Source organism: Geotrypetes seraphini, chromosome 3, assembly GCF_902459505.1.
Source record: "Geotrypetes seraphini chromosome 3, aGeoSer1.1, whole genome shotgun sequence".
Classification (NCBI taxonomy): Eukaryota; Metazoa; Chordata; class Amphibia; order Gymnophiona; family Dermophiidae; genus Geotrypetes; species Geotrypetes seraphini.
This window is the reverse complement of record NC_047086.1, coordinates 205,708,175-205,735,156: the sequence shown is the minus strand read 5'-3', so window position 1 is coordinate 205,735,156 and position 26,982 is coordinate 205,708,175. Positions and strand designations below refer to the sequence as shown.

The 26,982-nt window shown below is 45.2% G+C and overlaps 1 protein-coding gene across 5 annotated transcripts in view; it reads right to left on the bottom strand.

Annotated features, from left to right (window-relative positions):
- POU6F1 (POU class 6 homeobox 1) overlaps window positions 1-26,982 on the bottom strand; it is a 243,556-nt gene that overhangs the window by 126,666 nt on the left and 89,908 nt on the right. For 4 of the 5 annotated variants that reach the window (XM_033939750.1, XM_033939751.1, XM_033939749.1 and 1 more), the window contains one exon: window positions 8,725-8,938. The exons of the other annotated variant lie outside the window; for it this stretch is intronic. In XM_033939750.1, the coding sequence (XP_033795641.1) occupies window positions 8,725-8,938 (214 nt within the window). The remainder of the gene's footprint in view (window positions 1-8,724; window positions 8,939-26,982) is intronic. 5 annotated transcript variants of the gene reach the window in all.

Below are 26,982 nucleotides of genomic sequence, written 5' to 3'. Positions count from 1 at the left end.
GCTGATGGACTTTCATTCACCTGCAACATCCTAGCTCCTGTTTTGGCAGTACTTTATTGCCGGACTCTGGTTTTGCTGTTATGCTATATTTCCGGCTCCTTTCTAGTTATTTGTTATCTGGTTCGTTTTTTCTGGGTCGGGTGTTGAGGTTTGGGGGGGGGAGCTACTGGCATGGGACTCCCTCAGTCATTTGTTTGTGGTGGATGGTGGATTCTACTGGGAGGGGGGTTTGGGTGGGGGGAGGTCGGGTGGGGGGATGTGGGTTGGGGGTTGGGGTGGTGGGGGGGAGGGGAGTGGATGAGCGTAAGTTGTGGGTGAGTATGCATGTGTTGAGTGTCTGCCGGGGTGAGGGCTGGGCGCCCCAGCAGCAGATTACGTTTCACCTGCTGGATTGCATCTCTTTCTGCTGGGCACATGACACCTAAGAGAGGACTGCGCTGTGCCTCATGGAATGTTTCTGGGATTAATTCACCTGTTAAACGGACCAAGATTCTTCAGTGCTTGGCCCGTTACAAAGCTGATATTGTGGGGCTGCAGGAAACTAAACTCTCTGCGCTCGAACATGATAAATTAAAACGTTCTTGGGTGGGCCAATGTTATTCTGCCTCCTCGCCCAAAACTAAGGCGGGGGTGGCTATCCTCCTACATAAATCTGTTCCGTTCACTCAGACCAAAGTTGTTTCTGATCCTGAAGGGAGATTTGTCCTGGTACAGGGCCTGCTTTACCAGCGGAGAGTTCTTTTGGCTTCTATTTATGCACCTAATGTGGCACAGCGTGCTTTCTTCAAGCGGCTGCTGGGAGTTATTTTGCCTTTGCAATCTGAACCTCTAGATCATTTGGTTCTCTTGGGGGACTTCAACTCTGTTATGGTCCCTGGTGAGGATTGCTCTGGTGGGTCTTCGCGCATCTCCCCTAGGTCGGATAATGGCCTGCCGGCCTTTGTACAGGCCCTTGACCTAGTGGACGTGTGGCGTACTTTACATCCTGGGGATCGAGATTTTACTCACCTTTCAAGGGTACATCTCACTTCTTCACGAATTGACTATATCTTTCTGTCTCGTTCCTCCTTCCACTGTGTTTCTGAGGCTGGGATCGGGGTCTTGGCAGTTTCTGACCATACCCCCATATGGTTGGACTTGGTGCTGGGAGGTCCGGGCTCTGGTGGGAAGGGCAGATGGCGATTTCCAGTGGCTCTCTATCATGACCCTGATTTTTCTCCCTTTTTAGTGCAACAGTGGCGAGACTTTGCTTCCTTTAATGCGGGCCATGCTTCCGATGGGACGCTTTTCTGGAACACGGCGAAAGCGGTGCTTCGGGGGTCTATCATCGACTATTGTTCTCGGAAGCGTAAGATCTTAGCCGGTAGGGTCTTGGAACTGGAGCGGAAGGTTAAGCTCTGTTATAGGCGGTTCCTTAGCTCTCCCACTATGCGGTACAAGCATGACTTTTATACTGCTCAAACAACTTATCATATTCTTTTGCATGATCGGGCCAGGCATTTTTTGTTTTCTTCTCACTACAAGTACCATCGGTTTGGTAATCGGCCTGGCCGCTTGCTTGCCAACTTGACCAAGGGCTGGAGGGGCACCACTTTGATTTCTTCCTTGCGTTCAGCGACTGGCCAGATCGTCACCTCTCAGCCCCAGCTTGCGGCTCTCTTTGAACAATACTACCGCAAGCTGTACACGGCGGAGGTGGTGCATAAGGATCAGTTGATTGCGGACTTCCTGGACTCCTTGGGGCTGCCCACATTGTCCGCGGAGGGTATTGAGGCCTTGAACATGCCTATTACTAGGGAGGAGGTCCAACGCGTTATTCGGGGGCTCCCGCTTGGTAAATCACCGGGACCAGATGGTTTTAGTGGAGAGTTTTTTCGGATCCTTTGTGGCTATGTTGCCGACCCATTGTGTCGATATTTCTGTCAGGCTATAGCACGGGGCTCTTTTCCAGCTGGGGCCAATCAGGCTCTCATTACGGTACTACCTAAACCCGGCAAGGATCACGCTTTGGTAGAATCGTATCGCCCTATTTCCCTCATTAATGTTGACCTGAAAATTCTAGCCAAATTGTTGGCTGATCGATTGACTCCCTTTTTGCCAGTTCTAGTGAAGGATGATCAAGTTGGTTTTGTGCAGGGTAGGCAGGCGGGACATAATGTTCGCAAATTGTTGTTAGCCATGGCATATTGTGCTTCCCGTCGGCTTCCTTCTCTGGTCATTAGTTTCGACTCAGAGAAGGCTTTTGATAGAGTTGAGTGGGCGTTTTTATTTCCTTTGCTGACCCGCTATGGGATATCTGGTTTCTTTCTGCAGGCTATTCGTACATTATACTCTGATCCGACGGCGGCGGTTTTAGTTAATGGTTGCCCTTCCGAAGTGTTTCGGTTGGGGCGGGGGACCCGGCAGGGTTGCCCGCTCTCTCCGCTTTTATACATTTTGTTCTTAGAACCCTTGCTGATTCGGCTTCGGCAACATGCGGCCCTGCTGGGAGTAGAACTGGGGGACTCCTCTATTCGTTGTATGGCCTTTGCAGACGACATTATGGTGGTGCTTACTAGTCCGGAGAGGGCCTTGACTCCTTTGTTGGATCTGTTTGGTAGCTTTGGTGAGCTCTCTGGTTTGAAGCTTAACGTCTCTAAATCTGAAGCTATGGCGCTTCACCTTGATGTGGCTACTGTGTGGCCTACTTTCCCATTGAAGGAAACGCCCTTACAGGTTAAGCACTTGGGAGTCAACGTCCCTTCGGATTTGGGCCAGCTCTATGAGATCAATGTCGGGCCCTTACTTAAGAAAACTATTGAATTCCTCCGTCTCTGGGGAGCTCTCCCTATTTCATTGTCAGGCCGTATATATCTTTATAATATGATGTTAGTGCCCCGGTGGTTGTATCTTTTACAAACCCTACCTATTTGGCTGAAACGACGTGACTTGGATTCCTTGTATAAGGAGCTTCGTGTGTTTTTGTGGGGTGGGCGTCGGCCTCGTATCCCTCTTCATGTGCTGATGTTACCTGTCTCCAGGGGTGGCTTTGGTCTGCTTGATCTCCAAATTTATAACTTGGCCTGTGGATTGCGGGTTCTCCGAGATTGGTGTCTGGAGAGTTCTGTTGCTTTGAATTACCCTCTGGAACGGGATTTGTTGGGTTCTGTGGCGGGGTTGTATGTTCTTCATGCCCCCTCGGCGCGCCTGCCTCGGGATCTTAGGACGCACATTATCTGGGCTTATATGAGGTGGGGCTGGAAACTATTGTGTAGGAAGCTATCTGTTAATTTTAGTGTGACCCCTTTTCTTCCCCTAGTGGGGAATTTGGATTTTCAGCCGGGGCGAGAGACCCGTACCTTTCGGGTCTGGCATGCCCTGGGCATCACACGGGTGGGGGATCTTTTGCATGAGGAGGGGCGGCCTCTTACTCCACTGGAACTCATGTCTTTGTATCATCTTGACTCTGTTGATCTGTTTGGATATTCTCAAGCTCACCACTATATTTCTAGTCTTCCTGTGTCGGCGATCCGGGCGGATATTTTAGGCCGTTTGGGCTCCTGTTTGGCATTGTGGGATCCCGTGGCTCCTCGGCTGAGTTACTACACTTCTGCTCTTCTTTCTCTCTGCCCGGATGGTCCGGTGTGTCGTCTGGCACAGGTGTGGAGTCGGGATTTGCAGCTGGACTTTAAGCCGGAACTCCTTTCCTCTAGCTTTGCTTGTGTTGCGACGATTTCTTGGAGTATGATCCACAGAGAACAGGAGTATAAGTTTTTACATCGTGCATTTATTTCCCCATTGCGAGCATGCCGTGCGGGGTTTGCTGAGCGGGATGCTTGTCCCAAATGTAATGGTGTGGGAGCCACGTTGGGGCATATGTTTTGGGCCTGCCCCCGAATTCAATTGTTTTGGTCCAGAGTTTGGGCTTTTTTGCGTTCTTTTTTGCCTTCTCTACCGGCCTGCTCTCCGCTATCGTCTCTTTTTTATGCGACTGAAGGCTTGGGAGATCTGCCGGTGGGTCACTGTCGGTTAGTGCAGAAGGCGTTCTTAATGGCTAAGAGGGCGATTTTGGTGGGTTGGCGGACACCTGCTATTCCATCCGTGGCGCAATGGCAACGGTTCCTCTTTGAGATGGCCCTTTTGGAACGTAGAGCAGTGTCGGGCCGGCTGCCACGTAGCTGGGACCGTTTCCAGGAGATTTGGGAGGTGTATTGGATGGCCTTACCTCATCGGTCCCGCAGTCTTCTGCTTAACTCCTGAGGTGGGAGGGACAGCCTCTTTTCTTCCTTACATACTTATTCATGTACTTGCCTTTTTCCCTTTTTGTTCTTGTTTCTCCTCGTTTCCTTTTCTTTCCCTTTTCTTCTCTGTCTCTTTTATCCTTCTGTTTCCTTCTTACTTTGGGCTTTTTCTCTCTTTGTTTCCCTCTCTGGTGCACTGATTGAGTGCGTACTCGCTCTTCGGTACTGTATATTTTGATGCTGCTATTTGTTTTCTCTTCCTTGTGTTTTTTCTTGCCTCTGTATTTGCTGCTCTCCACTCTGGGGTAGGGGGGGGGGGGTTGGTGGGCTTTTGGGGGAAAAAAAAAAAAAAAGTTTGTATGAGCGGATGGATTTCATTAGCATGGGACTTGTTTTTCTTATATTGCTCATTCCTTGGTTCCTTTTGCTTGTCCCTGTAATATGGATTTTATATTCTGTATTTGTTTGCTTTGATTACCTGCATTTTGTGTACTGTTTTTACATTTTGCTCAATAAAAAGATTTCAAAAAAAAAAAAAATGTCACCTCAGTAACAACTATACAAAAATAGACAAATGTAGTGCAAAATATAGACAGCAGATATAAATTCTCAAAACTGACACATTTTGATCACTAAATTGAAGATAAAATCATTTTTCCTACCTTTGGTTGTCTGGTGATTTTTCTTTCCTTCCTCAGGCTCAACAATTGACCCTTCCTCCCTCCCTCCTACCTATGACCCCCTCCCCTCAATGCCTTCCAGCTTTTGTCCTCTTCCTCCCCCCCCCCTCCGTTGTCTGGTAATTTCTCTCTTTCTTTCCTTCCTCAGGTCCAACAATTATCTCATCCTCCTTCCTCTGTTTCCCTGACTGCCATCCAGCCTTTGTCTTCTTCCTCCCCCCCCCCCCCCCCCCCGTTGTCTGGTGATTTCTTTCTTTCCTTCCTCAGGCCCAACAATTGTCCCTTCCTTCCTTCTTCTTATGTCCCCCTCACTGCCTTCCAGGCTTTGTCTTCTTCCCCCACCCACTCAGGCCCAACAACTGTCCCTTCCTCTCTCCCTCCTATGTTCTCCTCACTGCCTTCCAGCCTTTGTCCTCTCCCCCCCAACTCAGGCCCAACAATTACCGGTATCCCTTTCTCCCTCCCTCCTATGTTTCCTCACTGCCTTCCAGCCTTTGTCCTCTCCCCCCCCAATTCAGGCCCAACAATTACTGGTATCCCTTCCTCCCTCCTATGTTTCCCTCACTGCCTTCCAGCCTTTGTCCTCTTCCGCCCCCCCCAGCCCGCCCACCCGCCGAATTTGATTACTTCCCGCTGCTGCCGCTGTGAGGATACGTCAACGAAGCAGTAGCGGCGGGGGAGGTTGGACTCCTGGCTCAGCAGCAGGTTGAGGGACGAGCGGGGAGCCGGCATGGAGCAAATTGCTGGGAAAGGCCAGGCGGGTGCAGTGATTGCAGCCGCCGGCCCAGAAGCCTTATCCCTGACGTCAATTCTGATGTTGGACTGAAGGTCCGGGCTGAATCTTCAGACCGACGTCAGGGGTAAGGCTTCTGGGCTGGCAGTGTGCAATCGCTGCACCCGCCTGGCTTTTCCCTTCCTCTATTTATGGTAGCATTGAGAGACCAGGAGCAGCAGCAGTCAAACTAAGGTAACTAACCCGGGGGGGGGGGTTGGGTATTCGCTCCATAGGATGCACCCTATTTTTCACCCAGTTTTTTGGGGGAAAAAAGTGCATCTTATGGAACGAAAAATACGGTAAATGCTCGAGCTTAGATTATTGAAAAAAGTACATAAATCAGGGAAAAGAAGATTTTGTGTGGGAGAGGAGGGATAGGTTGGGTTGGGAAATTGTTTAGCTGTTTCATAATGAGCAGGTGTATTGTTCTTAAGAATTGTAATACAGCAATGTTGTACTTTTCTAAAATTTAATAAAGAACATTTGCAATAAATTATGGCATCCTAGAATTTGTGTGTGTAATTGTGTGCCTCTGGCCATACTTTGTCCGGACGCTGCCCATGTGTATACATACCTTCAAATTATACACCATGGCATTTAGGCACCATGCTACAGAACAGCATGTAGCCAGAATACTGGTATTTATGCGTGTAAGTGTGCACCTATGTGCGTAAATATTTATGTTTATTAGATATTTGATATGTTGCCTTAAGAATCAAAGCAGTTTAGAGTATTAAAATCAAAACTGAAAGCAGAAAGGAATTACAGTCATAAATAGGATAGAGCAGTGGTTCCCAAACCTGGGACTGGAGAATCATAGCCAGTCAGGATATCTTCAATGAAAATTCACAAGAGAGATTTGCATGCATTATACTGGTAATGGTATAGTCCTGTACAGTCCTCTGGGTATGCAGTAGTTAGTTTCTGCCAGTAGAGGGTGTATGAAAACCTTTATGGAAAAGTTTCATTTTTTTTTTCTTTCCCAGGATTGCAGAGTCAGCCCAGAGATCTTCTACAATGAAACAAAGTATGTTTTCAAAGTTAGTCCCTTCACTTCTGATATTGCCCCCCTTACCCCCCAAAAAAATCTGAACTTTGTGAGGTTCTTGTAGATTGTGAGGCCCTAAACTGTAGCTTATAGGTAAATCTGGCCCTGGTATTTCGAAGAGAGATCAAAACCCTGCTATTCAAGAAATATGTTCAGATACCTTAACTCCCACCCCCTCCCTCTCCTCTCCGGTAAATTCCCCTCTCAAAGCCTCCACTTCTCTGGTAATTTTTTCCTTTTCTTAATATCAACCAAGAATACAGTTCCCTAAAATGTAAAGCTCCTGGAAATGTCCAGCTTTCTTAGTTGTTATCCTATTTGTAATATTGCCTAGAAATGTTCTATTCTTATTTGTTATCTAATTCGCAATATCTCCTGGAAATATCCAGCTTTCTTATCTCACTTGTAACCAAAAATTGTAACTATCCTGGAAATGTCCAGTTAGCTCTTTTGTAATCCGCCTAGAACTGCAAGGTACAGGCGGAATAGAAATCACTAATGTAATGTAATGTAAAGGATCAAAGTGATCCTTGTCCTAGGATAAGTTAGATATTGGGGTCCCATGCTACAGGTGAGTTGTGATTCTGTGCCCCTCATAAAACTGCTTGGATGTAGAGACTAAATAGTTACTAGAGAAGGGCTTTTCATCCACATGGTTATGGTAGGCAGCAATAAAACTGAAACATAAACTGCACTGAATTAATATTTAGACCCGTGCTAAACAGATGATAATTGACGGGATGGGAGGGGGGGGAGATGGGGGTGGGTGGAAGGTAAAAATACAATTGTTTTAAATTGTATGCAGGGATGCAGAAACCAACTGCCATTTATCCTCAAGATATGAGACATAAGGGCTTTATGTTGAAGTACAGGAGATAAGTCCTCTGCTCCCGATAAGGGAGGGGTGGACTCCTAGAAGATGGGTTGGTCCATTTCTACCTAGATGGCAACTGATTCTGATGAAGTGTTCTGAGCATTATACTGTATGGACCAAGTCTTGCATTATTTTCTGAATGACTTTGGAGAACATGCTAGGGGGAAAACAGATGGAAAAGACTAAATTCCAGGATATTGAGAAGGTGTCATGCACACATCTTTTCACAATAAACCTGCTTGAATCTCAGAATTAGTACTCTGTTCTGCTGGGTTACAATATTGGATCCACATGTCTCTTCTATGTTGGGTTTGATGCTGACTGGTCCCGGGGATGTCGAGGCAGGTAGAGACCCACTCAATGCTTGGCCACTTTCAGCGACAGGTATTGGACTAGAAGGCATAGGGACCGATGTCTCTGGTGCACACATGGAGGGCAGTACCAAAGCTGACGGTTCAGACCTGGCTCCAAAAATCTCCTTGAGTTGAGCCTCTCTGGACTTTCTGTGTTCTTTTCTGCATATGCAAGCAAAGATCACAGCTTAGTTGGTAAAGTCTGGCCCCACAAACTGGAGGCACCAGTTAATTGTGTCAGCCCCCAGAGATAGCACCAACAGCTTTGTGCTACGCCTTGATAAAAGCGGAATATAAATAAAACAAATAAACATGTCTTCCCCTTGCTGCAGATGAAAGACTACTGGTCCCACACTCGCGAGTCAGGTGGGAAGGCACCCATCCATTTGCAGTGGAAGTGCTGCCTTTCACTCTTAAAGAGACAGTATTGCTGGCAGCATTTCTGCACTGAGTTCCATGCATGATGTCACCACATGTGAGAATGATTTGGCCTGGTTGTCCTCGGAGAATTCATATTTTACAATTCTTTAGCTAGCAAAAAATGTATCACAACCTGTAAAGAATCACTCATGTCTGCAAATGCATTTTAGGACACAACCAAACTGTATAACATTACAATTCATGCAGCAAATTACAATTTGGGATTTGCACAGCAAGCAAAAAAGTACAGATTAGCTTTTCTCTAAGAAATACTAGGTGATCTTGCTAAGGCTTCCCGCAAGTTTCAAAATAAATATACCATATACATAACATGTGAAGGCAATTAGAGATTACCTTGCAAATTGGCTAAAGAGAGTTTGAAAACTCCAGCAGTGGAAGGAGTGGCTGTCAATCCTGGGAGTGCAGCCACTGTCGCTGTGGGGAAGGTCCACATGGCCAATCCCTGTTGCCCTGCCATACTGATGGGGACAAGGAGCGGCTGTGTGACTGTCCCAGCTGGAGCTACCACACTCGCCAATACTGCGGCCAGGTTTTCCTGAGTTAAGACCTGCAGAAGGAGAATTGATTTGTTTTCACTGAATGGGTTACCAGCAGTGTCCTGCAGGTGGTAAACAAAGCAGGGCATTGTGACTCTGAAAAACATTCAGGTTGAGAATGGTATCAGTCGATGCTGTATGGCAATGCAGTGAGGACAGTCGAAAAAAAGAAGAAGAAAAAAGAAAAAGAGGCAAGGGAATGCACTGATGAATAAAAAGCACATTGCTTTAATTAATCATTCACTCAAAATGATGAAACAACATGTAAGTCATACATTCATAAAATAGAGAAGGAGTTTATGTATCTATCAATCCAGTGATAAAATCAACTGGACAACCAAGACTTGGCATAGCCATAGTTTAGCAACAGGGTCTGCATTAGTCCAATTGTCAATGCGTGCAGGCGAAAGTCCGAAGGGAAATAATGTCTGTAAATCTGACAATCAGATCTATGGGGCCCTTTTACTAAAGTGTTGTAAGTTTTTACACTTACTGCACCTTAATTACAAACATTTAGGTGTGCGAAAAATGTAGAGAGGATGTTCAATACACGTTTAACACACACACGGCAAGCCACAAGCCGGGCAATTTTCAGCTGGCAGTGGGCAGGGTGGTAATTGCCTGTTGCAAGGACTGACCCTGGATATTCAATGCTGGGCTATTTCCAGCAAACGGAATTGAATATCCGTGTTTTCACTGGACAGCTAGCGCACACCTGGTTAAACTAATATTCAGCGCTAACCAGGCATTGGCTTGTGCATAAAGATAAGGCAGCTATTTACACAGTTCTACCTATGCACTAACATTGCCCGGTCAGCGCTGAGTATTGGGGCATAACTGTGACCCGTCCCTGAGATAGCTGGATTGCAGTTATATATTAACTGTGAATATTCAGCGGGAGATAACTGGTTATCTCCTGCTGAGTATTTGGGCTTAGCTGGCTATCTGCAATTTAACCTGTCAGCAGTGGTTACTAACCGGTTAAATAATTTTAAATACCAGGCCCATACTGCATGGGCCCACGAGTCATGCTTCAGCAGATGTACCGTCACAACCTGTCCTGGTATGACTGTAGGGTCCTAGTGTCCAAAATGAAAAAAAAAAAAAAAGGTAAAAGCGACAGCACCTGTTCTTTCCTACCCCCATTAGCACTAGGGCATTCACTCAATTGGACAGTTCCCCCCCCAAAACATGCCCCACAAGAAGTACACCTCTTGGAAAACAACTCCCTTTCACTGGCATAGCCTGACCACTCCGCACCAGGTCTCACCTAGGTTCCCTGGTAATCGAATGGCACAAGGCGGAAGTAGTCCTCCTCCTCTCCCACCTCAAATGGTTTCAGTTCCAAAATGATCATCGTGACCCCTAGCAATAGTCTTGTGGAAGCTAGGGGGGTCATCCTTCCAAGGAGTGAGTCCTAGTGGGGTTGGGTTATGCCAGTGGATGTGAAAGTGGAATTGTTCAAGGACTGGGTGCTGAAGTGCTGGGGGGATAGGGAGGAGGAGAAATAGTAAGATGGATCAGGATGGATTTATTTCAACTCTTATTTTTATTGTAACTTTGGGTAGCAGGGGTGTAGCCATCAGTGGACCATGGGACCATGGCCAAACACTTTGAGCTCAGACCCAACCAGCAGTGCCACACCCTAATTGTGGCTGGCATGCTTACTTGTGCATTCCCAGTTTTTTTACATATGCACTAAGGCCCTGATTCTCCAAAAGTGCGTCCCGATTTTAGGCAGCTGTAGACGTCCTACAGCTGTCTAATCAGCCAATCGGGATGCACGTTTTAAAAAAAAAAAATGCTCCCCAGGCAGGCCTGAAGGCGCCTCCGGGAGCCTAGGGAGACCCGCAAGATGCCTAAGCTCGCCTACAGGCCTTAGGCGAACTTAGGCGGCCCTACGCGTCTCCCTAGTAGAGAAAGAGACGCTTAAAATGTAGGCCAGCAAAATGCTGGTCTACATTGTAAGTAGACGCGGCCGCTATACTGATCGCGGCAAGGGATCTCCCTGCTGCAATAAAGTATAGCGGCTGCGGCCGCCTGTCCCATCACCGACAGGAGGATGCCTAACTCCTCCTGTCGGAACCCCGAACCCCGGAACCCCTCCCCCCCCAAACTCGTAATCGCCAACAGGAGGATGCCCAACTCCTCCTGTCGGAACCCCGGAACCCCCTCCCCCCCAAACTCGTAATCGCCGACAGGAGGATGCCCAACTCCTCCTGTCGGAACCCCGGAACCCCCTCCCCCCAAACTCGTAATCGCCGACAGGAAGATGCCCAACTCCTCCTGTCGGAACCCCGGAACCCCCTCCCCCCCCAAACTCGTAATCGCCGACAGGAGGATGCCCAACTCCTCCTGTCGGAACCCCGGAACCCCCTCCCCCCCAAACTCGTAATCGCCGACAGGAGGATGACCAACTCCTCCTGTCGGAACCCCGGAACCCCCTCCCCCCAAACTCGTAATCGCCGACAGGAGGATGCCCAACTCCTCCTGACAGAAAGCCCAACGACCCCCCGCCCCAACTAATCTCCCTCCCCCAACTAATCTTTCAATGTTGGTCAGCTGGATGGGTCTTGCTGCCGTCCAGCCGACGGGTCTGCCTCGTGGAAATGAGATGGCACGCCCCTTCCCGGCCCATCCCCGCTAAATCTAAGGCCTGATTGGCCCAGGCTGTAGAAGCCTGGACCAATCAGGCCTTAGGCATAGCGGGTCCGCCCATCCCCACTAATCCTAAGGCCTGATTGGCCAAGGTGCCTAGCCTGGACCAATCAGGCCTTAGATTTAGCGGGGATGGGCCGGGAAGGGGCGTGCCGTCTCATTTCCATGAGGCAGACCCGTCGGCTGGACGGCAGCAAGACCCGTCCAGCTGACCAACATTGAAAGGTTAGTTGGGGGAGGGAGATTAGTTGGGGCGGGGGGTCGTTGGGCTTTCCGGCAGGAGGAGTTGGGCATCCTCCTGTCGGCGATTACGAGTTTGGGGGGGAGGGGGTTCCGGGGTTCCGACAGGAGGAGTTGGGCATCCTCCTGTCGGCGATTACGAGTTTGGGGGGGGAGGGGGTTTCGGGGTTCCGACAGGAGGAGTTGGGCATCCTCCTGTCGGCGATTACGAGTTTGGGGGGGAGGGGGGTCCGGGGTTCCGACAGGAGGAGTTGGGCATCCTCCTGTCGGCGATTATGAGTTTGGGGGGGAGGGGGGTCCGGGGTTCCGACAGGAGGAGTTGGGCATCCTCCTGTCGGCGATTACGAGTTTGGGGGGGAGGGGGCTCGGGGTTCCGACAGGAGGAGTTAGGCATTCTCCTGTCGGTGATGGGACAGGCGGCCGCAACAACCGCAGCCGCTATACATATTGCAGCAGGGAGATCCCTTGCTGCCATAAGTATAGCGGCCACGTCTAATTTAACCCGATTCTCTAAAGACGCTGGTTACAGAATCGGCGTTTAGTATAGGACGCCTCTCCCGGGCGGCCTGCCTGGGGAGCATTTTTTTAAAAAAAACGTGCATCCCGATTGGCTGATTAGACAGCTGTAGGACGTCTACAGCTGCCTAAAATCGGGACGCACTTTTGGAGAATCAGGGCCTAAATGAACATGCTAGCTATCACCAGGAAGGAGGAGGGGATAGAAAGCAAAGGTCAGACAGCATAGATCTTTTATCACGCTGGCTGCTTTAACATACTGCAGCTGTTACTGCGAGTCTGTACTAATGACCAGCACACAGTAAACCCCCACGTTAGCTGATTAACGCGGGTTGGTAAAAGGGACCCTATGTATGTTGTTGCCTTAACCCGCTAGGATCACCTCTTCTCAATGAACCTATAAGTGCACATGCTAAGTATGGCAGGAGATGACCTTTTATGAAGGCCTTTCCTGCTGCCGCACTATGGGGAGGTTACTCCTTTTGCCTCTAGCCGTTAATTAGCTGTGCCAGGGGCAAAGCAATGGATCGAGCTGGGTGAAGCAATGGATGGGGCGCGGCAGAGCGATGGGTGTAGTAGGGCAGGGTGGGCTAGGGTTGGACCCTAAATTTCCTGCTGACTGGATCAACCCCTTTGGCAGCTCTGCACACGAGCATTGTAAGTGCCTTGACTGAGGTGCCAATTTATATAATTGTCCCACACGCTTACAAATTTAGGCTTGTTACCTCATACATCACGATTTGAATATTTAGGATTTTGCATTCAAACCATCCGTCCAGATAAGCACAGCTGTGTTCAATATTTGAAATGGTTCCATTGAAAATTTAGGCCCCCTTTAACAAAGCCATGGTAGAGAGTATCAGAGTATTTACTTCGCCAGCCTGCAATAGAAACCTTAACCATGGTTTTGTAAAAGCCAGCACTAGTGTATTTTGGATGACTTCACTATAACTGTGGTGTTTCTTTCTCCTTTTTTGAAGTTCTGCAATTTAAAAATTATTCTGAATAATTTGTAATGGTTTAGTTTAGTGTAATGATTAAACCCAGAGTTTTTCCTCTCACTAATTATGAGTACTTAAAAACTTTGCCCCAGGTACATGAGATAGATTGTGAGCCCACCAGGACAGACAAGGAAACATGCTTGAGTACCTAAATAAATTCATGTAAACCGTTATGAACTCCCCTGGGAGAACGGTAAAGAAAATTGAATAAATAAATAAAATATATCTTATTGCTTTAATACTTGTTTGGAGGATGTTCTTTAATGACAATCTTGGGGGTTTTTCCCCTTATTACTGTGGTTTCACTTAAGTTATACATTTAGGCCTCTCATTCGATTGCCTAGATTTATGATTTATGAGCCTAATTTATGTGTAAATCTTTTTATTAGAAAACAGATCAGTAATACAAAAGCGAAATCACCAGTCCAAATATTTTCTTTTTATAACAGAATCAACCCACTATGGAGGACTATACTCTTATATCCTCCATAGGGACACCAAGGCAAAAGGATCCCACCCCAGAACCCCTCCTGAACACTCCCCAAGACCCCCCCACCCACCCAAACAGTGTACAGACCGGTAGCAAAACCTAAACAGGTAAGGCAATATACAACTGAAGTCTATTCAAAATACGACTTCTACTCTCTGCAGACAAAATGTTCAAATATGGAGTCCAGGTGGTAACAAAGTTTCTGCTCCATTGTCTCCGTCCGCGCTTCCCATCCTATCAGCTAATGCAAACGATTCCTCCAATACCAAAAGGATGGGGGCTCGGGAGACAACCAACAATTCAGGATACATTTCTTCCCCAAAATATAACATTTATGAGAAACAATTTTTCTACAGACGTATACCCAGAAAGCAGAGAAAAATGAGCAAAGAGCATAGAAAGTGCTGAAACAGAAAATGGCTCCCGAAGGATCTCCCGCAAAAAGGATGCCACAACTTTCCAAAAAGCCTGGACCTCCTCACAGCTCCAAAGAGCATGAAAATAGGAATTCACTCCAACATTGCAGCATCCACAGAGCTGAGTATCAACATACCCCAGATAATAAGCTTGACTTTGGGAAACATAGGCCCTCAGGACTTTACGATAGTGGCATTTCCGCAAGTCGGCACCATGGACCAAGCCCGCAGTGCGCTACAACACACCAAGCAAAAGTCCCCTCTTAGGTCCCGTCCCAAATCTTGCTGCCAGGCATCCAAAACAGAAGGAAAAGTCCTAGGTGGACCAAGGGTCAAAAGCAGTTTATGAAAATAAGAGATTGAGATCCTGAACTCCTGGTCCGCCCCCAAGAAGGCCTGGAAGCGAATCCCAAAATCCTGGGAGGGAGCCCACATAATGCCCTAATTGACAATACGCAAAAGGAAGACCCGTCCCAAGGACTCCCCGCTGTAGCAGGTCCTCACAAGAAAGAAGAGTCCTGTTTTCCTGCAGAATATGCCTCAACTGTTCGACTCCCCGAGCCCGCCACCCACCAAAAACTGAAAGGCCAACCCCCGGAGGAAAAGCGAGGTTCCCTACCAAGGGCAGCAGAACACTTACATGTGGATCCTGATTCCACAATGGAAGAACCCTTTGCCACGTCAACCATAAAGGTCACAAAAGGACACTACTGCGGCACAGGCGCGGCAGCTTTGCTCAAAGTGTATCCTTTCTATAGAATAAAAACCCACCAAAAATTGCCCTTAAAAAACTTAAGGCTCCCAAAACTGTGGCGGGTGTATTACTACCTGATTTTCTGACATACCACAAGGCTTTTATTCTACAACAATCTAGCCAATGGTTTTCATTGTCATCTGACTATTGTCCTCTCTGGCTACAGTTGGAACACTCCCTCTGTACTTTCTCTCCGTCGCTAATTGCACTGCTGACATCCCACTCAAAACTCCACGAGAACAACCATATCATCTCCCAATCTGTTTTTCCGTTCAAACTACCATAAAACTACTAGGAATGACTATAGACCGATGCTGCACCATGCAACCGCAAATAAATAAAACAATACAGAAATCCTTCGCAGTGATGAGAAACCTAAGACAAGTCAGGAAATTCTTTGAAAAAACACAGTTCCAGCTTATAGTACAATCCCCAATCCTAAGTCTACTAGATTACTGCAACATCCTCTACCTCCCCTGCTCTGCTATAGTGACTAAACAACTACAAACAATCCAAAATACAGCTCTGAATCTCATCTACTCATTGAGAAAATACGACCATATTACAGAAGCATACATCAACTCACATTGGCTACCAATCCAAGAAAGAATACTATTTAAATTCTACTGTATATTATTTAAAGCCTTAAACGGAGACAGCCCAACCTACCTGAACAACTGCCTCATCCAAACCACCTCAATCAGACATAGAAAAACACACACCCCATTCACAAACCCCTCGATCAAAGAAGTAAAACGGAAAAAACTATACAATGGCTTCCTGGCCACTCAAGCAGCTAAACTAGATAACCAAATCTCCAATCTACTGAAAACGACACCAGACTACAAGACGTTCAGAAAAGAAATAAAAACTACATTCTTCAAGAAATTCCTGAAACAGCCTTAACTTCAAACTTACCGTACTTCCCCCTCCCTCTTCCCGCCACACTGAAACTACATAACCTACTCTTTACCTCTCCAGAAAGGACAAATGTTCTTCCATTGCAACCCTCCGTTTTTTATTTCTTTTGTTATCCGCCTTGAACTGCAAGGTAATGATGGAATAGAAATCTCTAATGTAATGTTTTGCACCAAAAGCACGCTCAAACAACACAGCTTTTACTCCTTTTCTGAATTGCTAAAGCATAGTCAATTGACACAATGACAACGGTAAGTCATTCCACAGTGCCGGACCTTGAACAGACAACATAGATTTATGGTTGCCAATAAGCTTCACAGTTACCAAAGATGGGATTTCCAATGTCAGGCTGTCAGCAGACTGTAGCACATGTGAAGGAGAATGCCACTGAAAAAGGGAGCAAACAACTGAAGGACAACTGCTTTAGAGCAGTGTTCTTCAACCACATGCATCAGGCCCAAAACAGTGTTCTTCAACCGCCGGTCCATGGTGCGATCAATGCGGCGTTATCTTCAAGCCAGCTCCCTCTTCCTCACTGACTCAGTGCACAAAGCCACAGGCAGTGGCTCCTACGCGTGTCCTGTGCCTGAACTGGAAGCCTTCTCTCTGACACTGCAATGTCAGAGGGAAGGCTTCCAGATGATGCACGGAACGCGCAAGCCGCTGCCCACAGCTTTGTGCACTGCATCAGTGAGGAAGAGGGAGCCGGCCTGAAGATAACACTGGGGGCGGCATAAAATGGCTAGGTGGGAGCAGGCCAGAAGGTAAGGTAAGGCATAGCATGGAGGGAGGGAGACAACAAAAGGTAGGGGGGAATGATTTTATTTTTGAATTTAGTGATTGAATTATGTCAATTTTGAGAATTTACATCTGCTATCAGTGTGCTTTGTGCAGTTTAATGGTAATGATAAAGAAGGGGCTCACGAACAGATCGGAGAAGGTTATCATGCCACTGTACCGGGCCATGGTGCGCCCTCACCTGGAGTACTGTGTTCAGCACTGGTCGTCGTACATGAAGAAAGACACGGTACTACTCAAAATGATCCAGATAAGAGCAACTAAGATGGTTAAGGGGCTGGAGGAGTTGCCGTACAGTGAAAGATTAGAGAAACTGGGCCTTTTCTCACTCGAATAGAGGAGATTGAGAGAGGACATGATCAAAACATTCAAGGTACTGAAGGGAATAGACTTAGTAGATAAGGACAGGTTGTTCACCCTCTTCAAGGTGGGGATAATGAGAGGGTACCCTCTAAAATTGAAAGGGGATAGATTCTGTACGAACATAAGGAAGTTCTTCTTTACCCAGAGAGTGGTAAAAAACTGGAACGCTCTTCCAGAGTCTGTCATAGGGGAAAACACTCTCCAGGGATTCAAGACAAAGTTAGACAAGTTTCTGCTGAACTGGTACGTGCTCAGGTAGGGCTAGTCTCAATTAGGGTACTGATCTTTGATCAGAGGGCTGCCCCGTGAGCGGACTGATGGGCACGATGGACCACTGGTCCGTCTGACCCAGCGGCGGCAATTCTTATGTTCTTATGTTATGTTCTTATATGAACAGGCTGGAGTTGGTCCAGAAGAAGGATCTCCAGCCCCTCTCCCCAATGCTCTTCTCTACAGCCCCCTCCCAATGTTATACAGCCCCCCTCCCCAATGCTATTCTCTACAGTCCCTCCATGTTTTCCAGACCTCTCACCGATGCTCTTCTCTCCAGTTCTCCATATTGGGATGGCACAGTCTGGTGGTTGCAAGCATAGCAGTGCTGAAGAGGATCCTGGACCTAGGGGCAGTATTGCGGTGGCAGCAGTGAGGTGCAAGAGGTGAACAGACACTGCACAGAAGATGGTAGGAAGTTATATGTCATAACTTCCTACTAGAGAATGACTCAGGGAAAATAATTGTCCCTGTCCTCGCCCTGTGAACCCTGTCCTGACTCCACGAACTACAACAGCCAGGGCCTGCACCACTGTTCTCCCTCCTCCCCCCCAAAGGAGAGAATGATGTGGAGGAAGGACAAGGCCAGCCCAATGCTGCTACTGTAGGAGATTAAGGACAAGGCCAGCCCAATGCTGCTACTGTAGGAGATTAAGAACTGCTCGAGGGGAGTTTTGGCCCCGTATTCAAGGTGAAGTGCCTTGAAAGTTTCCTATTATCATGGATTTCCCACAAGAAATGGAATACAGAACAGAAAGCCAAAAAGCAGCTTTTTTACAGCCTAATAAAGGTATCCGATTACACATAAATTAGGAATACACCATAGACAGCTGAAGGGTAGCTATTAATCAGAGCCGAGCCTAATGTAGGTGCCATCATATTACTGATAAAGCAGGAATACAGCATAGCCAGCTGACAATCAAACTGAGGAAAAGAGAGAAAAATAAGAACCTACATATAATAAAATTGAGCACAACCTTTATTGTGCGCACACACACACAATAAAGCTCCATTGGTGATAATATAATTATTTGCTAATCAGGGATTATTATTATAAAGAATTGTTTAGTATGTATTAACAAGTAAAATTACTCAATTGTCTAACAATTAGATTGTGATAATTATGTACTGAGTTTCATTTGTGTAATCAGATATTTTGTGAACAATACTTAGATTTTGCAGCTGGCTTGTGAATTAGATTTTTCTATTTTCATAATAAAGATATTTCTCATTAGCCTGGGTTTTGTGTCGTATAATTAGACCATGATATTTGGACTTGGATAAGAGGTTATGGTTTTCCCTAGACAACTTAACAGAGACGTAACGTGTTTATAATACTGCTAAGTGAACCATAAATCCTACTACATGATGTAATTTGTTTTTGAGATACAGTATTTAATAAATAGTGTTTAAAAAAATAAAAATGTGGAAACCTTTTGAAAATCTCTCATATATGTTTCGATACTGGTTAGAACTGGATGAAAATGACTTTATAAAATCTAAGCCCAGAGAAAACAGAAATACTCTGGGGTGAGTGCACACCCATTCCCATTTAAGAATATTAAAAAAAAGCTAGGGACTACTTTGGACTCTTCCCTTACCCTAAAACCTCAAAAAGGCTTGGGTTTATTTTAAAGAATGCTTAGACAACTGTGATCATATTTATGCTTGTAGGTATTTAAAGTTGTAGCACAGTCAGGCTTTTCATATACTTTCTTTGTGACAGAATGCAGCTTATCTTATGCTGGTAATATAGAGAAGAGATAAATAAATCAAGAGTAGGTTGTGTGTGTGTGTGTGTTTTTTTTTTAATGGGCACAGATGTTGTGCTCATTTTAATATTGATGATAATAATAATAATAATAACAACTTTATTTTTGTATACTGAAGTACCACAGCAATTTAGAGCGATTTACAGATGAAGAGACTGTACACAGACAGCGATGTTACAGAAAAGACTTTCAAATTACATTAGCGAGTCAAGAGTAGTCAGGTAAATCCGGAGGCATATCAGAGATACAAGAAGGCAGGAAGGGAGTCAGAGAAATTTATCAGAGATAGGTTTTAATTGATTTTCTGAAGGTTTGGTAGGAGGGTGCATTTGAAATGAGGGTGGTTAGACATTTATTCCATTTGCCTGCTTGGAATGACAGAGATCTATCAAGGAATCTATGGTAGATAGAGCCCTTCAAGGATGGGAAGGCAAATAGGTAGGCACTACATGTGCAGGTGGTGCCTGGAAATTCAAAATGGTGTGACAGATAGATTGGGGATGAACCTGTTAAGGTTGTGAAGCAGAGGCAGGCAAACTTGAAGATGATCCTTGCCTCTATCGGTAGTCAGTGTAGTTTTCTGTAATACGGGCTTACATGGTCCAACTTTTTGAGAACATAAATGAGACGGGCGGCAGCATTCTGAATGACTCTTAATCGGAATTTCAATTCGTAAAGGATCCCAAGTATATAATATTGCAGTAATCTAAGATGCTTAAGATTAGAGATTGAACCAGTAGTCAAAAAGAGATGAAGTCAAAATAGTGTTTGATGGTGCGAAGTTTACAAAGGGTGCAAAAGCATTTTTTAACCTGAGCACTAGTATGATCTTCAAAAGTCAGGCATCGGTCCAGGATGACTCCGAAGATTTTGATAGTGGAGTTAATTGGGCAATTTAACCCGTTTAATTTCAAAGAGGTATTAGTTAACTTGTAGTTGGGACTTGCCATGAAAATCTTGGTTTTTTCTGGGTTCAGTTTTAATTTGAATTGTGTAGTCCATTGTTCTACCTTAGTGAGGACAGATGAGGTGAATTGTTCTGTCTCTTGTGTCAGTGAGGTTATGGGAATGATAATTGTGATGTCATCTGCGTATATATACGATTTCAATTTTAAGTCAGATAACATATGTCCCAATGATGCCATATAGACGTTGAATAGAGAAGGGGAGAGAGGGAAGCCCTGTAGAACTCCGCAGGGATTACACCAGGATTGGGAGAGGGTTCCGTCACAGTGAACCTGGTAAGTGCGTTTTTTTTAAGAAGCCTGTAAACCAATTTAGTATCTGTCCAGAAATGCCAATAGAATCGAGGCATCTAAGCAGAATGTCATGGTCAACAAGGTCAAAGGCACTGCTCAAGTTGAATTGGAGTACCAGTGCGCTTTTTCCCAGGGAAAACAAATGGAAGAGGTGATCAGTCAGCGAAGCTAAGACAGTTTCCGTATTGTAATTTGTGCGAAAACCAGACTGAAAATCATGTAGAATGTTGAACTTCTCTAAGTATTTCATGAGATCAAGGTTAACTAGACCTTCCATAAGTTTGAGGAAAAGTGGTATGTTGGCAATGGGTCTGTAGTTGGCAGCCGAAGAGACTGGCTCCTTGAAGTTTTTAATAATAGCAGTCACAAGGATATGGCCGAGTTCCACTGGAAAGTAGCCAGTGGAGAAACATAGAGAAACCCAGTTGAAGAGTTCAGCTTTGAATGGGAGGGGGGCTGATTTCATGATAGGCAGTGGACAGTTGTCTAATAGGCAATTTGATTTTGCATATTTAGAGTAGAGCTTGAGAAATTGGTTCCAATCTGGATTTTCGAAATGATTCCAGGCTATGTCAGCAATTGAACCTTCATTATCTAAAGAGGGTTGGTTGATTATATGCTAGTAGTTACAAGAGACGATTTCAAATTCTGAATTTTAGTGGCAAAGTAGTCGGCTAGGTTTGCAGGAGAGGGTGGGAGAGCTGTGTTAGAACGTTTATATAGATCAATATCAAACAAAGAATTGACTATTCTGAAAAGTTCTTTGCTATTCAGCGAAGGAGAATTAATTGTTTGGGAATAATGTTTGCAACACTTTTCTTTAATCATTCTTTTGTACTCTTTAACTTTGAGTCGCAATCTGTCCTTATCTTTCCCTGATTTACACCATGTTCTTTCCAATTTACGTACTTCTCGTTTTAAAGCTAATAGATCAGCATCATACCAGCTGTCGGATAAACAATGTGTTTTCTTATATAGTTTCAATGGTGCAATATTGTTTAGAACCTGATCACTGAAATTTTTCCATTCTAGGATGAATTTTGGATCTAAGTCAGAGTTGGATATTAAGCTATAGTGCAACCAAAATTCTACTGGGCTCAATTGACCTCTTGTCCAAATCATTTTCTCTTTAAGATTGATCCTTTACATACAATTACTGAGGGCCACTACAATCCACGGAAAAGACTCCGATTAGCCATTTTAGGCATCAATAGCTGAAATACTTTGATGCTAAACCGGTTGAAACTGGTTTAGTGTTGATCGTTAACCTTTTCCTATCGTGTGTCCCGGATGACGGGACATTCCAAAAAAGTCATTGCCATCGTATGTCCCATACTTTTTTTTTTAATTATTATTATTTATTTATCATTTTACAATACATATCAAGCATAAAACTTGTACAGAAAGCAAAATCCAAGCCAAGAATTAATTACTTCAATCTAAAAAAAACATATAATCAGTAAAAAAGAAGAAAACAATTATGCTTAAATTTCAGCTCAAGTCCTCATTGGATCCAAAATATAGCTAATGCGAGGTTAATTAACAATATATCTTAAAGAAGTATAGGACTGCCAATTAAGCTGAGGCAGGTTACCCCATAATATAACCAATCAAGTTTCAAGTTTCAAGTTTAATAGGTTTTTTGATTAATCGCTTGTACAGTTTAAAATTACATTTGTTGGGTGACAATACAATAAATAAAAATACTTTAAAAAATACAAAATTACAATCAATTTAATATACTCATAACAGTAGGTAAGGAAGAATGAAATACAAATCTTAAAAGTAAAGAGAAAACATCAAGGGAAAAATACAGAAGGTTAACAAAATAACAAATTTGATAAGATAAAACTTAATGGGGTTGTAGGATATTAAAATTAGTTTTCAAAGGCATCCTTGAAAAGAAATGTTTTTAAATTACTTTTAAATTATCTTTTCTTTTTCCAAGCATGACAGCGATAAAAAAGTTGTCAACTGAATGGGCTCAAAGAAAACATATTTTTGAGAAGAATAATTCACTATACATTTGCATAGGTGACGAAGATAAAACGTTGCCCCTAAGGTTTTAAAAGTAAAAATTCTCTACGACGCCTCTGGGTATCTCTCGCCAAGTCTGGATACATTTGTATTTTCATCCCATGAAATTGTTTCTGTTTATTTTGAAAGAAAAGTCTTAATAACCAATTTTTGTCTGGTGCCAAAGCAACTGTTAGTAATAAAGTTCCAGGAATAATCGATTCCTTAGCAGACATTTCCAATAAATTAGATACGTTCAAATTTTCCCCCTGTATAATTTCTTGTTGTTTTTGTTTCTGTTGATTATTAGGGAGATAATAAGCTTGAGTAAGTGGAGGTATCATCTCCTCTGATATTCCCAAAATTTCTATCATATATTTTTTCAACATTTCCCTAGGAGTTATTGTCTGAATCCTAGGGAAGTTAACCAATCTTAAATTATTACTGCGGGAAAAGTTTTCCAAAAATTCAAACTTCCTTCTAAGATTAGTGTTGTCTTTAAAGTTTCTTGAATTTGTTTAACCTTTATTATCTCCTGATTGTCTCCAATGCCTTCTTTAAATTCTTTTACTTCCTGTTTCAAATTTCTACTATCAGTGGAATGAACATTTATTTTTCCTTCTAGCTGTTGAATTTGGGGATTTATTAAGTTAGGTAGACTGGCTACCAGGTCCCAGATAGAGTCAAGTGTTACCTCTCGGGGCTTCTGTAACAAAGGCAACTGCAAACGTTTACTTTCCTCACCAGTCGTTCTTCTCTCACTGTCACTTCCCTGGTTTCAACTGTCCCCAGAAGCTGTTGATTCCTTGGTTTCTGCTCCAAGACTCTCCTGAGATTGCAGGGAGTCTGGCTCAAAGCTCCCTTCAGCATTGTCCCCGGCCTCCAGGGCAGATCGAGTTTCCTCCTCCGAAAACTCCCCCGCCCGCAGGGAGCTGGTAACTCGAGGATTAGGGGGCGGTGCCCTTGTGTCGGGACTCAGAGTTGCCTCCAGGCCCAAAGAGAGCGCCTCCGTCTCGCTCATCCGGGGCGTCTCCTGTGGGCGAGTCACTGGCTGCCGAAGGGTTCCTTGCATGCCTCGGAAGAGCTCCTCCACAGTGCCCGAAACGGAGGCACTGGAGCCCCACGCGGCCCCAGCTGAACTCCTTCCTCTCCGCTTGGGCATCGTCAGAAGATAAAGTTAGCTGGAAATATTTAATTGTAGCGAGCTCACCGACGCTAGCCTCTCAGCAAAGTTGGACTGCCGCCATCTTGGATCCTGTCCCATACTAATAAAGAGCCAGGAACACAAAATATTTGAATTTAATAATAATAACTTTATTCTTCTATACCGCCAATAATCGTGCGACTTCTAGGTGGTTCACATTGAAGAGAGCTGGACAAACAGCGAGTTACAGTATGCAGATAGTCAGTGAAATTACAATGAATGCAGAGAAATTACAATAAACAGTTTGTTAAGTATTTCAGAGGGGACATGTTAGAAATAGAAGCAAATTACAATTGTTAAGAATTTCAGAGGTGACATGTTAGAAATAATAGAATTGTATTTAGTGTTTGGTGTAGTTACTGTTTAGGTGATATATCTGTCAAATAAGGCAGTTTTTATGACTTTTCTAAAAGCGTCGTAGGTCAGTCTAGCTCCATTGATGTAGTTGTCTAGCCAGTGTTGTTGTTTGTTTGCTTGGTACATAAAAGTTCTATCCAGGAAGGTTTTGTATTTACAGACTTATGACTTATTTACATTATGTTTACAATAGCCATAAATGATAACGGTGAATAATACAAAACTTTGCTAAAATAATTACGATTGGAACCAGCGTAACGTAAAATGTATTAAGATAGGAAAAGGTTAAAGGCATGGTGAGTTTTGAGCAAATGAACCCTTGCTACAATTGTAACTGTAATGCAGGCTGTTGGTATTTGTACCCTCGCCGTTCATGTAGTCTTTAGATACTTTTTGTTAACCGCATCGAACTTCACGGTGTATCACGGTATATCACGGTATACAAATAACATTTTATGTTATGTTACTTTCAAAGTCTGGCCTTTCAGTATAAAACTCACGTTGTTTTTCCAGTGTACACAGTCAATGAGTGTTTGTTCAAACAATGTGGATAGGTGGTGGAAGTTGAATATTACACACAGTTTTTCAAGAGAAATTTTAATTCAGTTTAAGATTAGCTTTAGGGGCGGGGTCTGAAGATTTGTACTGTGAGCAAAGATCTGCTTTTGGGAAAAAAAGACAAGTTTAGAGAGTTTCCCCTGAAAGATGCTTTAGGTCAGTGTTCTTCAACCTTTTTACACCTATGGACCGGCAGAAATAAAAGAATTATTTTGTGGACCGGCAAAACTACTAAGACTGAAACAAAAAAAACCCATCTCCACCCCATTCCCGCAACTCGGTCCCCATCCTGTCCCTGTGAACTCAGTCCCCGTCTCCATCCTGTGTGTAGAAAGAGAGAGAGAGAGATCCATGGTGCATCTCTCCCACTCCCTCTACTGCCACATCCAATATTTTTCCCTCTCTCATCCCCCAGATCATGTGCAGCATTTTTCACTATTGCCCACCAGCCCCATGCTCAACATTTCTCCTATCACCCCTCTCCAGCACCATGCCACACCTCTCTCTCCATCACTAGGTCCAACATTCTTCCCCCTTGCATCCCCTTCAATCTGCCCCTCTGTTCCCTCTCCATCACCACATATCCAACATTTCTCCCTCTCATCCTTCTCTTATCCATGTATCTCTACCTCACTCCTCTCTCTCTCTATGCCCAATTTTCCTCTTTCTTCCTTTCCCCATGTGCATTATCTTTCCCTCTCACTTACACACTCATCCACAACAATTCTCCCTTTCTGTCCCCTCCCTTGTGTCCCAAGTTCATGCCTCCTCCCTTCTTTCTGTGTCCCGAGTTCAAGTCCCCCCTCCCTGCCTTCCAACCTTTGTCCCAAATTCATGCCCCTCCCATGTCCCAATGCGCTCCCTCTTCCCTTTTCTTTCTTTGTCCCACGTTATCCCTTCTCTCCCTTACTTGTTCAGGGCCATCCAGCTGGGCATGCCCCTCTCTGCCGAATCAGTCCCTTGCAAGCGCGTGCTCGTCTTCCTTCCGGCTTGGCTGCTCCTTATCTTCAGTGCCAGCTGCCCTTGTTTGCCGGGACAGTGCGCAGCGGCTCTTGCATGCATGCTGCTGACCCGGTGATGCCAGCTCGAGATGGCTGGTGTGGTTGGTCCTCCGGAAGCTAAGGCACCTTAGAGTCACTCAAGGCCTGAACAAGCTTATTCAACTCCTCCCCAAAGAGGAAAGAGCCCAGAAAAGGAAATTTACTGAGCTTAGACTTACAAGGCCGCCTCCGCTGACTAACCACAAAGTCATAGGGTATGGCGAGTGACTACTCCGAGGGCCATGGACCTGGCAGATGCCCACAACAGATCATACATGGAATTAGAGAGATAAGAAGTGCCGAGCTCAATCTTAGCCACCTCCTGATCCACCAAGGATCAGTCAGCAGACTCCCAGTCAAGGACCCACTCAGACCACAGGGAACAATCCCGGGCCACCAGACAGCTACAAATTGTCACCTGGATATCCAACGCAGCCACGTCAAAACTCTGCTTAAGGAGAGACTCCTTCTTACAGTCCTGGGTGCCTCTCAAGGCTGAACTGCCTTCAACTGGCATCGTATGCTTATGTGCGATAGCTGAGACCACAGCATCAACCACAGGAGACTTAAAAGGAATGGGATAGAGCATGGTCATGGACCGTCCCAAGTGAAAAGGCGTGTCTGGAGTCTTCCACTGTGCGTGCACCACATCCCAAATATCCTGATGCATAGGAAAAAGAACGGGAGGCCAACGGGACCCCCGAAGCAGAGGGTCCACAACTCGAGGGGAGGTCCTTAGCTTCCTCCTCAAAACGCAAAACCTAAGACACCTGAAAAATAAACTCCTGAAGCTCTTCCTGGTGAAAAATGTGCATGACTGAAGCATCCTCACCAACTGGCGTCTCAGAAATGCAACTGTCCACATCATCCGACCCCCCCCCCAAGAGTATCTTGTGGATCAGTCAAAAGATCCAAGTCCTCATCAGGCAAAAAGTGTCAGTAAAGAAAAAAATCTTTGTCCCAAGACACCCAAAGACACTTGGATGAAGACCAAGGGGGGCTGGATTGGGGCTGACATCGAAGGTAAAGACCCCCCTGAATAACCGGAATCCCCTGGGGAAGAAACAGGACTCCCAGCCGCCTACAAGTAAGCCTTGTACAATGCTAAAACAAAATCAGGGGTAAAAACTCCTGGCAGCAAAAAAGAACTCTCTGCAAGTGCAGAAGAAACACCTAGGACATGTTCCTGTCTCTCTAAAACAGGAGGGAGGACACTGAAGCCACAGGCAAAATGGTGGAGTTTCCCGCCAAAACCGACAAAAAGCCCACTGAAAAAAATCTCCTGTGAGGCCAGTAGCAGCAAAGAGGCCTGAATGGACCCAGCAGCTAAAGCAGAACTGCAAACAGCAGCCACTGTAGCGATAAGGGAATCCCCAGCACTATCGGCAGTAAGGGAAACCCTATTTTCCTGACTGTCTGTGGCTG